This window comes from Periplaneta americana, chromosome 6 (assembly GCF_040183065.1).
Source record: "Periplaneta americana isolate PAMFEO1 chromosome 6, P.americana_PAMFEO1_priV1, whole genome shotgun sequence".
NCBI lineage: Eukaryota > Metazoa > Arthropoda > Insecta > Blattodea > Blattidae > Periplaneta > Periplaneta americana.
Window position 1 is genome coordinate 149,063,330 of NC_091122.1, and position 14,081 is coordinate 149,077,410.

The following is a 14,081-nucleotide window of genomic DNA, read 5'->3' on the forward strand; positions in this document are numbered from 1 at the left end:
TACAAACCGCAGTATACAAAAGTATAATATTTATTGTATTACTTTAAATGTAATTAATCAAATCATAAATGTACAAATTATCAAACGTCTTCAATGCAAATAAAAATACTGCACAATTGTACCAAAGTTTCTGTTTCTTGCTTGCAAAGTAATTTGCAAGATATATTATCACCATACAGTAGCAAGAATCTATAAAACATTTCATGCACATGAAATATTGGACAAAACAAATGAAGCTGTAGAACAAGAACAGTTTCACATTTTGTTCTGCAGCATTAGAAGCTTCTGTCTAACGGAACAAAGCAGACTGCTTGTGCCCAAGCTGAGGTCTACCCAAGACCACGGTTTCCGTTTGCGTATCGACTGCTCTGAAGGACATTTACGCAATCTTTGGAAGAAGTGTGTGATGTTTGGTGCTGACATAGAACGTCTGTTAATGTGAGGGCGACGTATTGGTGTAGGTGGCGGTGCCATTGGCAAAAAAGTAATTGCACTCCCATGTTTCCATTCTTCTTCGAAATCCTGTTCCTGTAAAAATATTTAAACAGTGATTTAATAAATACAAGAATAAGGAAGTATCTAATCAATTTAATTAATTGATTAACTAGCGGACTTACTCGTGTTAATTATGTAAGATTTGTGCGGCTTACAGCTGTTTCAGTGCTTCACGCACCATCCTCAGAGCCTACTAGATCTCGGCGTCATCTCGAACTTCTCTGCCTGTTATATGGGTGTGTTTGATTGTTGAAAGATGTTGAAGAGTGTAATCAAATAGTGTGTATGTACTGAAATTGATCTGTGTGTTGAGAATTTGATCGGTGTGTGTTTTAGTGTGTTTGTACATTTCGTACTGTTCTAGTGTGTTGAGTTTTTGGTTCTTGGGTTATATATGTAGGATTTCCATGTCCGTATTTATGTTATTGTACAGTAGCGTGCAAATTAATCTGAACACGACATATTTTTACATTTTCTGTCATTGTTGGCCTCACAGCTGCTCATACCGCTTTAATTGACATCTGTAGTACGTGTAATTCCATTGTTGAAGGTCTGTCGTTATTATTTTTTTTATAATATGTGACATTTTGCCTGTCGTTTTGTACTTATAAGCATTTCAGTTGTGTTGAAGACTTAATACTGCAATCCTGTGTACATTCTGTCGTCTTCACAAATGGATACAACTCCACGAAAACGGTCTAAAATTATAACATTAGCAGAGCATTCTTCTATGACACAGAGGCAAATTGCTGCAGAATGTCACATCGGTTTGGCTACTGTTAATTCGATCATAAAACAATACAGGGAGACTGGATCCATCACACCCCAGAAAAAAGGAAACTGTGGCCGGAAAAGGAAGACTTCACCTGCAGATGATCGTTTAATTGTCAGGAAAAGTAAATTAAATCCTAGACTAACTGCTGTCGAGTTAATGGCTACCGGTACCACTGGGGCGAATATTCACGTCACAACAGTGTGGCATAGGCTTTTGGAAGCTGGACGAAGGGCTCGTAAGCCTATTAAGAAGCAACTGCTAACCCCTGTTATGTGCAAAAAACGCTTAATGTGGGCAAAATTACATCAACACTGGACAATGAATGACTGGAAGAATGTACTTTTTTCCGATGAGTCTCATTTCGAGGTCCACGGCCACTGTGTTTCTTATGTACGGAAAGGATCCGAAAAAGTAACAGCAGCTCATCTCCAACAAGCACCCAAATACCCCCCTAAAGTAATGTTTTGGGGTTGTTTTACACATGAAGGGCCTGGAGCATTAATACCTATCAAGGGAATGAATTTTGACAAGTATATTCACTTATTGGAAACCTGAATCGTACCCCAGCTGCAAAAATCATTTCCGGATGGCAGAAGTGTGTTCCAACAAGACCTGGCACCATGCCATACGTCTCGAAAAACTACAGAATTCTTCAACAAGAAGAATATTCAGGTACTCCCCTGGCCAGGCAACTCACCAGACATCAACCTCATTGAGAACTTGTGGTCATTTTGCAAAAGAAGAATGCAAAAAATGGATTGGTCTACAAAGGAGAAGATGATTTCTGCCCTCATTGGTGTATGGTTTCACGATGAAGAAATGAAGTATATTTGTGGGAAATTAGTGGAATCCATGCCAAATCGTCTCAGAGCTGTTATTAGGAACAAGGGAGGCCACATAGATTACTGAGGTATGTCTTAGATCCTTTTTTATCCCGTTTGAGTGTTTTTGCATAAGTAATTATGTTGTTCGGATTAATTTGCACGCTACTGTATGTATGGTTAGCATTAGTTCTGTGTTCGGCATATGTAGATGTATTGTGTCCTCTGGTTATTGCTTTAATGTGTTCTTTGTAGAGTGTTTGGAATGATCTGCCTGTCTGTCCTATATAGAACTTATCGCAACTATTACATGTGAGTTTGTATGCACCTGTGTGGTCGTATTTATTTGTTTGTGTTTTTTGTGTGTTGAGATGTCTTTGTAGTATGTTTTCTGTTCTGTATGTTATGTTGTATTTTTGCTTTCTGAATGAAGATGCGATCTTATGTGTGCTTTTGTTTTCATATGTTAGTGTGATGTATATTTCTTGTGTTCTTGTGTTTGTGTTGTGTTTTGCGTGTTTTGTGTTTGTTAAGTTTTTGTTTTGTCTTTCTTATGATGTTGTCTATTATGTTTGGATTGTATCCGTTTTCTTGTGCTATGTATTTGATTGTGTTCACTTCTTCATTGTAGTGTTGTTGGCTCATGGGTATGTTGAGTAAGAAATATACAAACATACTAAAACACACCCCAAACACATTCTCAACACACAGATCAATTTCAGTACACACACACTATTTGACTCCACACTTCAACACCTTTCAACAATTAAACACACCCACATAACAGGTAGAGAAGTTCGAGATGACGCCGAGATCTAGTAGGCTCTGAGGATGGTGCGTGAAGCACTGAAACAGCTGTAAGCCGCACAAATCTTACATAATTAACACGAATAAGGTCCACACCTGTGGAGTAACGGCTAGCGCGTCTGGCCGCGAAACCAGGTGGCCCGGGTTCGATTCCCGGTCGGGGCAAGTTACCTGGTTGAGGTTTTTTTCCGGGGTTTTCCCTCAACCCAATATGAGCAAATGCTGGGTAACTTTAGGTGCTGGACCCCGGACTCATTTCACCGGCATTATCACCTTCATCTCATTCAGATGCTAAATAACCGAGATGTTGATAAAGCGTCGTAAAATAACCTACTAAAAAAAAAAAACACGAGTAAGTCCGCTAGGTAATCAATTAATTATATTCAAGTGTTAAAAGTAGTGTACGCAAGATTCAAAATGGATAATCAATTTAGTTATGAAAATAAGTGTATTAAAGTGTCCAATCAATTGTAGACCTATATCAAGCAAACACATTTTTTTAATAGGACAAAGTAAATTTCCTTCAATTGTTACTCCGATTGTATACTCAGAAAACGTCAGTTTCATGTATGATGAAGTACACCTGACGTTCTGTCTAGCCTGCAAAACATAACAGGTAACCGCTTGAATTTCGAACATTCGGTCGGATGCCTGACCTTGATGGATGTTCTCTGACTGGTCGAATCTAAACTGGTTATAAGCTCTAGTAAGAATATATTTTCACTATCTGCAGAATTTCCCCAAAATATTACTCTGTAAGTTATAATTTCTTCGATGTGTTCCAGGCCTCACATTATTAGACAAACAAAATAAGTGAAGATATATGCAATAGATTACATATATAGTATAATCTTTATGACCGGGTACAAGCACAAAAACAAAACTGGTACGAACATATTCAGTGTATGGAATATTATAGACTTCCTAAAATCCTACTCAATTAAAATCCTATTAGTAGGAGAAATGGTGGAAGACCTAGAACCCGCTGGATAGATGACATCATCCTTTGAAGTCTGAACAGGCCTTGAGGCCTATACCCTGAAGTTGAAGAAGAAGTTATAATTGAATGAAAACAGGCAAATGTCTTTAAGATACTACTCTTTAGAAACTGCTGTAATGACCCAATCGCAGAGCATGCTGAGATTAGTTTGGGGGTTATTTCCTTAATATGGTTTTTACAGTTTAATATGTTATTAATATGTAAACCAAGAAGTTTCGTTGTTGATGTTTCCAGCAGGGACATATCACTGATAAGTGTGTTTAATGTTTGAGGCATTATATTTGAAGTTTTTTTATGTTTAGTTTTATTAATGTTTAGTGCTAGTTTATTGGTTGTGAACCAGTCCTAAATTTCAAGGAGAATTATTTCTGTTTTATAATTCGAATGCGGCAAAATTTTTGTCTGTAATTATGACACTTGCGTCATCTTCAGAGAGTATAGGATAAAGATAACCCATTTCTTTTATTAAGGAGCCATAAGGAAACAAACGAAGGGAAATGACAAAGAATGGCTTCAGATCTAGAGGGAGAGAAATAAAGAAAATTTTATGCATTTATTTAAAATATTATTTTTTGATGGTATCATAATCATCTGACAATACTCTTTACTGAGATTTTGTTCCTGGAACAACGAAGCGCTGGCCTTCTATGCCCAAGGTTGCGGGTTCAATCCCGGGCCAGGTCGATGGCATTTAAGTGTGCTTAAATGCGACAGGCTCATGTCAGTAGATTTACTGGCATGTAAAAGAACTCCTGAGGGACAAAATTCCAGCACATCCGGCGACGCTGATATAACCTCTGCAGTTGCGAGCGTCGTTAAATAAAACATAACATTTTAACATAACAACGAAGCAAATCAGGAGAACATTAGCTAATCTTTTATGCAGAAGGCTAATTCTTTATCTAATCTCTGTTTACATGTAAAGTGTGTTCTAATGGAGGACTTACTTTGTACTAACAACAATTAATATCAAAATATCGATAATATTATGCCATATCTTACTTGTGTACTGAGTGATAGTATCAAAATTTTATGATCTCCTCTTGCAGATGACATATTAACGCGATTTGTTTCTTATACAGATGAAGAACTGAAGATTTTGATGAACTTAACGAAACAACAACTTATAGTTACATGAAAATAATTTTACTTTCTGAAATTCATGTCGTAATGATTTCTCTTTAAATTTAAGTTGCTTGGAAACTTAACATTATACAAAAATATATAAAACACATTGTTACATAACTTACCTTCTTGTGTTCAGATGTAATAATGTTATTGTATTTGAAGTTCACAGACCATAATTAAATTAAAGATAAACGTGAAATAATATATTAAGATGATCACAATGTTTTAGCCAAAAACAGAGACAATGCCAAGTTAATTTGCTCTCAGCTATTCTTAAAATAAGCTTATAAATCTTAAAATATTATTATTTTAAATATATTTCATTATTTTCTTTCTTTAAGAACAAAAAATTATTATAAACACTAAACACAGAATAAATATGGGAAATGCCTGTTATTATTCGGTTGAGAAGCTTTTATCATCCAGTCTGCTGTCAAAAAATCTGAAAGTTAGAATTCATAAAACAGTTATATTACTGGTTGTTCTTTATGGTTGTGAAACTTGGACTCTCACTTTGAGAGAGGAACATAGGTTAAGGGTGTTTGAGAATAAGGTGCTTAGGAAAATATTTGGGGCTAAGAGGGATGAAGTTACAGGAGAATGGAGAAAGTTACACAACACAGAACTGCACGCATTGTATTCTTCACCTGACATAATTAGAAACATTAAATCCAGACGTTTGAGATGGGCAGGGCATGTAGCATGTATGGGCGAATCTAGAAATGCATATAGAGTGTTAGTTGGGAGGCCGGAGGGAAAAAGATCTTTGGGGAGGCCGAGACGTAGATGGGAGGATAATATTAAAATGGATTTGAGGGAGGTGGGATATGATGATAGAGACTGGATTGGTCTTGCTCAGGATAGGGACCGACGGTGGGCTTATGTGAGGGCAGCAATGAACCTCTGGGTTCCTTAAAAGCCAGTAAGTAAGTAAACTAAGGATATGTATAATAATTTTGTAAATTATATGTAGAGAGTTTAAATCAAATGCTACGATTCCATATGCAGATGTGTACATAGAAAGTAATGAAAAAGTTGCATCAATCCTTATGAACATATTTCACTATTAAATAGTACCACAACTCAACAAGCAATGGACTGAGACAGTATTGGATTATAATATGGGCTAAGTCATGAGAGGATAATGAAGATTTTAAACCCCAGTAATAATAATAATAATAATAATAATAATAATAATAATAATAATAATAATAATAATAATAATATGAATTAACCACATTATTAAATTATTGTTGTTGTTGTTTTCTAATGCCAGGCTTTTGACAATAAAGTCATTTGACCTCTTGCACTCCAATATTTTTCAAAGATAGTATCATGGTCAGCCACTGAAGCACAGATTTTGAGGTGTTCCGAATCCATTTCTTGGTTTGAGTTGCACAATGGGCAGTTAGGGGACTGATATATTCCAATTCTATGCAGGTATTTGGCCAAACAACCATGGCCTGTTGCCAATCTAAATGCAGCTACAGACGATTTTCGTGGTAAATCAGGAATTAACTGTGGATTATGATGCAGAGAGTTCCATTTTTTCCCTTGAGATTGTGTTATCAAATTTTGTTTGTTGAAGTCTAAGTATGTAGAATTAATAAATCTTTTCACAGAGTAATACGTAGATTTAGTAACAGGTCTGTAAGTAGCAGTGCTGCCCTTCTTTGCTAAAGCATCCGCATTCTCGTTTCCCAGGATTCCACAATGGGATGGTATCCATTGGAATACAATTCTTTTATTGAGTGATATTAATTGAGAGAGCATTTTAATTATTTCTGCTGTTTGAGATGAAGGTAGTGAAAATTAAATTATTAAATTGTGGTAACGTACTTTTTGCGCATTTGAATACCAGATATTAAGTTCATCAACAAACTGAGCATATCTACCTGTTATTTTTCAAGCTTCACATGTTTATTCCATTATAATTCTTATATAAATTTGATTTCAATAATTTCAGTCTTATACTCGTATTTGTAGGCATCACTTCAGGTCGTAAGTACTAATTCTTCCATTTAGTTGTCTGAAACATACAGAATTCGAACAATTAACAAAGAAGTTTAATAAAATTAATAACTTTACATTATTGAGAAATACAGACGTGGATACAACAGCATAATTAAAACCAACAGGAGCAATTTAGCTGAGATTACAGAATCAGAACAAAGCAAAGAAATTCGCCAAAATGTGAAAACTGGAAATGTTGTCGATACAGTAAACACACAACAGAAGCAAGTGACTGGATGATTCAAGAAGAATGACTCGAGATTGAATCTTACACTAGTTCTGAAATTATTATTATATATTATAAGGCCTCTTATCAACTACAAGAATGCACCAGCATACAAATTAGCGAAATATATAGACAACATTATAAGAAATAGTATACAATTTGAAAACCCAACAACAATAATCAACACCACAGACCTAGTTAACAAAATAAAACACAAACACATTCCACATAATACAACATTAGCATATTTGACATCGTAAATCTATATACAAACATACCAGTAACAGAAACACTAGAAATACTTCGGAAAATGCTTATCAAAAATAACATACCACAGACTCACATTAACGAAATTATACACATCACAGAAATTATTACTAAACAAAATTATTTCACACATAACAATAAATACTATACACAAACTGAAGGATTACCAATGGGTTCACCTATATCAAGTATATTAGCTGAAATCTTTATTCACAACATAGAACAAACACACATACTAAACACCGACAACAACAAACACGCAGAGAAAATAATGTACTGGCATCGATATGTAGATGACATAATAGTTTTATATAATGGAAACAAAAGACAAATAGAAAACCTACATCAACACCTCAATTAAAAAAAATCACCCCAAATTAAAGTATACAGTAGAAATGGAACATAAGCACGCTATAAACTTCTTAGACATCACCATAACCAAAACAAATAACAGACACGAATTCAAAATATACAGGAAACCCACTACAACCACAACACATATACACAATTCATCAAATCATCCCATACAACATAAACATGCAGCTTTCCGTACAATGACACACAGATTAATTAATATACCAATGAACAATGACAACTACACTGAAGAATTAAACACAATAAAATATATAGCACAAGACAATGGATACAACCCTAACATAATAGACACACTAATAAAAAAGGCAAAACAAAAACAGAACAAACCAACACAAACAGCACGCGAGAATAAATACATAACATTAACATATCACAATACCAATACCCACAAAATTGCAACTTCATTCAGAAAACTAAAGTACAAAATTGCATACAAAACAAATAATACAACACAGAAATACTTAAATAACCACACTAAACATTCAAATATATATAATTCAACTGGAGTTTACAAATTAAAATGCAATAGTTGCCCACATTTTTACATAGGACAGACAGGAAGATCCTTTCATACAAGATATAATGAACATATTAAAGCTATAACCAAACCTTACATCACATCAAATTATGCAGACCACATTATCAACAATAATCATGACTACAATAATATAGAAACAGATATGGAAATTTTACACATCATACCAAAAAGTTCACAGTTAAACATCCTAGAACAGTACGAAATATATAAGAATACAATAGCATACCCACAATATATACTTAACACACAACTACAGTTCGATACGCACATATTATTCGACATCATAATACAACATAACATACAAACAGCCAACCCCCACCATAGGAACAACACACCCCCACCCCTACCATCGACAACTGCACATCGCAAAGTCAAGATCACCAGTGGTTCAAGAGACACTGAAGACGACGACACATAGCGTCAAAACGGGCCGTCTGTCAAAGGTAAATACCTTTTTTAACAATTTTAACGTATGACAGAGTAAATTTTATATTATAATATGATCAGAAAAAGAAAAATGTTGTTGTTGTTGTTGTTGTTGTTTTCTAATGCCAGGCGTTTGACAATAAAGTCATTTGACCTCTTGCACTCCAATATTTTTCAAAGATATTATCATGGTCAGCCACTGAAGCACAGATTTTGAGGTGTTCCGAATCCATTTCTTGGTTTGAGTTGCACAATGGGCAGTTAGCGGACTGATATATTCCAATTCTATGCAGGTATTTGGCCAAACAATCATGGCCTGTTGCCAATCTAAATGCAGCTACAGACGATTTTCGTGGTAAATCGGGAATTATCTGTGGATTATGATGCAGAGAGTTCCATTTTTTCCCTTCAGATTGTTTTATCAAATTTTGTTTGTTGAAGTCTAAGTATGTAGATTTAATAAATCTTTTCACAGAGTAATACGTAGATTTAGTAACAGGTCTGTAAGTAGCAGTGCTGCCCTTCTTTGCTAAAGCATCCGCATTCTCGTTTCCCAGGATTCCACAATGGGATGGTATCCATTGGAATACAATTCTTTTATTGAGTGATATTAATTGAGAGAGCATTTTAGTTATTTCTGCTGTTTGCGATGAAGGTGTGTGTTTAAGAAAAAGAAAAATAGGATAGCACAAAAAACAATGGAAAGCTAAACTCTCTTACACTTATGGCAACGACGATAACGACTTTTGGCGCATTTCGTCCAATTTTGTGAATTTCGAACACTAAATATTCAAAAGTAATCGATTTTTTGGTTATGTGATCATTCTAGCAAAAGTTCATCACTTAAGACAGCATTCAGCAAACACAAAACAATGAACACACGAACACCGCAAGCTCTATGGAAGAGCATTGAATTTACAAGTAGAACTCTTTGACCATGTGGTTAGCATGACACATGGCCACCTTTTAAAGGGAGACCGTACTTTCATATCTTACAATGTTAAATTCCTCACTTTTGGGTGCACTTTTCTCAGAAGTTATAAAAGATACAAATGTAGAAAAAATAGGACATATTATGTAACATACCTTTATGTATACAACCGGCTAAATAAATTTAAAATTCCACTGAGCGATTAGCAAAAAACATTTATTTTCATTGATAACATTTTTTTGTATTAAGAATTACTACAAATAATTTTTTATTTTTGCTGAAGATAGAAATAATCTTAATTTTTTTAACCTACTGTGTAAAATGTCATCACATTGATATTATATATTAATTTCAGCCTTCTGGGTATAATACTTTCTGAAAAAAGTGCACCAATATCAGAAAAATGGTGTCAAAGTTTCCATATCAGGCAATGTTAAATTCCTCAATTTTGGGAGCGTTTTTCTCAGAAGTGATAAAAGATACAAATGTAGGAAAAATAGGGCATATGTAATATACTTTTATGTATACAACCGGCTAAATAAATTTAAAATTCTGCTGAGTGGTTGGCAAGAAAAAATTTTTCATTGATAACATTTATTGCATTCAGAATTACTACAATATTTTTGCTGAAGATAGGGTTAAAAGCTGAACAATTGGAAGAAATAAAATCATGTTATCATTTTACACATATTAAACTACCGAAAAACGATAAAAACCAAAATTTCATTTTTTTTTTTTTTGTCAAAATCCGGTGTACAGACAGCATAGGGTAAACACTAAACACAAAGGACACACACACACACACACACCTTGCTTATCGAATGAGATAACATTCCAATTCTCTGCTAAGAAATTATTGAGTCCAACAATTTTGTACTGGACAAGCTGTACCTCTTACACAGCAGAAAAGAACTAGTTACAATACTTCTTGTCATTAAGTTATTAAAAAAAATATGTTCTTACCGAAACACGAAGACAATTTTCTGCATAGAAATAGTCTTCTGACTGTGGATGAAGATTGGCCTTATATGATATCAGTGCCTGCCTATCACGTTTAGTCACATATATCTGAAACAAGAAACAGCAAGAAAAATTAATTATTTTATTTTTCATTTAATTTATTACATTCGATATATCCAGTATTGTAGCTTTAAGATGAGAAACAAGTAAAAAATTATACCAAAAACTGAAACCAGATGGACTGTTTTTCTTCCTCTATCAATTGCGCAATGAATCCAGGTAATAAAATTTGATTTATGTTGACATCACTGATATAGTTGCCTCGTGAATTAATACTCAGCCTCTGAGAAAGAGAACGATTTCCTTTGAAGAGATAAGATAAAAGTTTGGTTATTGATTAGGCCTCCTCAGATACACTCCAATCACAAGAAATGGTAATATGTAGTGGCAAAAAAACCGGACCGACCCTTGTAGCTGATTTCAGAGCCTTGTTCACTCCAGAGCACGATAGACTGGTAACTAAGACTTTCGTGGTTCGAATCCTGCCTGGGAAGGAAACTTTTTTTTTTTTGGTTCCTTATTCAAATTTATTCCTAATACTTTTCGATTGCAGCGATATTTTACTACTTAATTAACTTATTATTCCCAGACCATGAATTTTACCAGCAATCGAAAAGTATTGGGAATAAATTTGAATAAGTTTCCTTCCCAGGCAGGATTCGAACCACGAAAGTCTTAGTTACCAGTCTATCATGCTCTGGATTGAACAAGGCTCTGAAATCAGCTACAAGGATCGGTCCGGTTTTTTTGCCACTATTGTACATGTCTACCAACGATGTGTTACCATTTTCAAATGACATCTGCATGTCAACTCCACATTTAACATAAAACAACGTTATCATATCTAGAGTGATTGATGACGACTTAAAAAGTTAGTAATTTTAATTTCAATTTAAATTTAAGATTCATCTTAAAGTTTAAAATTTATTCACTTTGAATGGAAGTGGTAGAAATCAATGTATTGATACACAGTAGAACCTCTATTATCCGTGGTAATCAAGGGGGTGGACTAAACGGTTAATCGAAAAAATCGGATAATCCGTATCATAAAATATTTCTGTAAATTAAGTGCATAACACAGTTTCATAATTTCCTCCGTGGTCTTTTGTTTAACATGCTAGATAGCTAATCAGAAGTTTACCAGTAATAATTTAAGTCCGGTTGTCAAAAATTATTTTATAAGGGCCAAGTAAATTTCTTGCGTTGAATCTTTGTGGAAAGATAGGAATAATAGAGCTTTATTGTTGTATATTTACAGATTGTAGACACTTCATTCTTGTTTTTAATTTAAATCCCGCACATCTGTAATGCCAATCTCGTATTGTGATGCGAGAGAAGCCGCGAATTCTCTTTTCGCAAACTGATCAATTATTTATTAGTATTTTTATTTTGATACTTAGTAAAACACTTTTGACACTCGTGGAAGATATTTTGGATAGAAATTATGAAGTACGAGCACTCGAACAGTAGAACAAGGACTGAATGCTGCACGGGTTTGATCTAAATTTTGCGGAAGTTTTTGGGATCATTTCTTTGAAAGCAGGTAGTGATTATTTTACAATTTGGGAAAAACACCTTCAAGTAGGCCTAGCGGTAATTGTTCCTATTACTTGCATTACACTTGTAATATGTAAGGATAAAGACTTGCAATAATAGATTCTAGAAAAGAATAGGTACTAATATAAGGTATATCACTACATACTTTTTTCCGCAGCAAAGAAAGAAAGAATAGAGTGAGAGAGATACTCGGATAATCCGCTGATCGGTTAATAGGGTGACGGATAATCGGAGTTCTACTGTATTGTGTAATTCTATAATATTTTATAACTAGGGATTATCTTTTCAATGAAAACGTAACAAACACTGCTTGATATTAGAAGTTATGCAAAAAAAAAGCAAAGCTTGCTGCTAGGGAACTAATTCACTATAACAGTCAGCCTGGTTTCACTAGGACTCAGCACCTGCTAATACCTCTGGTAGGTCCTTAAAAGAATTTTGGAAAGGGTCTTTGAGAAGAGAATTATCACTAACAATGTCTGGCCAGCCAGGTCACCAGATCTTACTCCTTGCGATTATTTCCATTCAAAATACATCAAATTTAAAATGTATACAAATAATGCACAAATATTACTTGATCTGCACGAAAACATTAGAATATAAATTAGTAGGCCTAATATTACAGGAGATCTTGTTCGACGTGTAAAGGTTGGTTCGCAATAAACTGGGAACGAGAACCAGAGTGAAAACGAGAAGCAGAAAACATGAATATGAAAATTTTTGATTCACAATAAACCGAGAACGTAGACGACTATGCATATTGATATGCATGTCAATAACAATATGTAAAGTCGATATTACGCTTTCTGATGTTATTTGTGTATAATTGACCAATGGCGTTCTCTCATGAGTACAAGACAGCCAACATAAACACAGGTTAACCAACTTCAAAATTTCAACGGTACTATAAATATGCCCATGCATCGTTATTATCACAACCTATTTTAAGTCTACCATAACGTAAAATAATTAGAGAAGAAACATTTGTAATAGAACAAAAATGAACACAACAGTAGTTATTGAATTGAAGCATGAATATGTAGTGTGTAATACAACCAATACAGTAATAAAATATGATTCACTTACGATCGGTGTTCAAAGATACAGCTATTGAAACCCACGTATTCTCCTTCATTTTCTCATCTTTATACGAGGCGCACCGCTTATCATAAACGTGAGGATTTTCCTCAGCACTCAATATTAGAATCTCATCAAATAAAACTTGCTCCATGATGCACAGCACAGAACAAAATAATGCATAGGTATGTCACGGTCTTCTTGCTACAAAATATACAACAAAATAGCTTTTAGATGGCAATAGAATGAATCTAGTGGGCTGTGATCGGAAACATGAATGCCAAAGTTGAAACTTGGCCAACTCTCCGTTCCCGATCCCGGGCTCCGGCAAGCTTTTCGTTAATTGTGAATGCTCACATTTAAATGTACATATTTTAACAATTTTACCGTTTTCGTTTTAGTTTTCATTCCGATTCTCATTTCCAGTTTATTGTGAACCAGCCTTAATTCGAAATCACACATGATGAAAGGCATTTTCGATATTTGCAGCATTTTATGATGAAAAGTAGTAAATAAAGCAAATCTTTTTTGCTTGCCATGATTATGGGATCAATTTAACCAGGAGCAGTAGCCCACTTTGTTGAGGCAGTGCACGTTCGTTAGCGAACAGATTCACTGTATTTTA

General features: G+C 34.5%; 1 protein-coding gene across 2 annotated transcripts in view; it reads right to left on the bottom strand.

Annotated features, from left to right (window-relative positions):
• Positions 1–14: 14 nt before the first annotated feature.
• The window catches only part of Vps16B (Vacuolar protein sorting 16B), a 37,634-nt gene continuing 23,567 nt past the window's right edge, over positions 15–14,081 (bottom strand). Inside the window, exons 11-13 of one of the 2 annotated variants that reach the window (XM_069829282.1) lie at positions 10,766–10,870; positions 6,922–7,055; positions 15–528 (exon numbers count right to left, since the gene is read on the bottom strand). In XM_069829282.1, coding sequence (XP_069685383.1) covers positions 7,035–7,055; positions 10,766–10,870 — 126 coding nt within the window. In that variant the 3' untranslated portion in view covers positions 15–528; positions 6,922–7,034. Of the gene's footprint in view, positions 529–6,921; positions 7,056–10,765; positions 10,871–14,081 lie in introns of those variants that run through there. The other variant, XM_069829284.1, reaches the window with a different exon arrangement.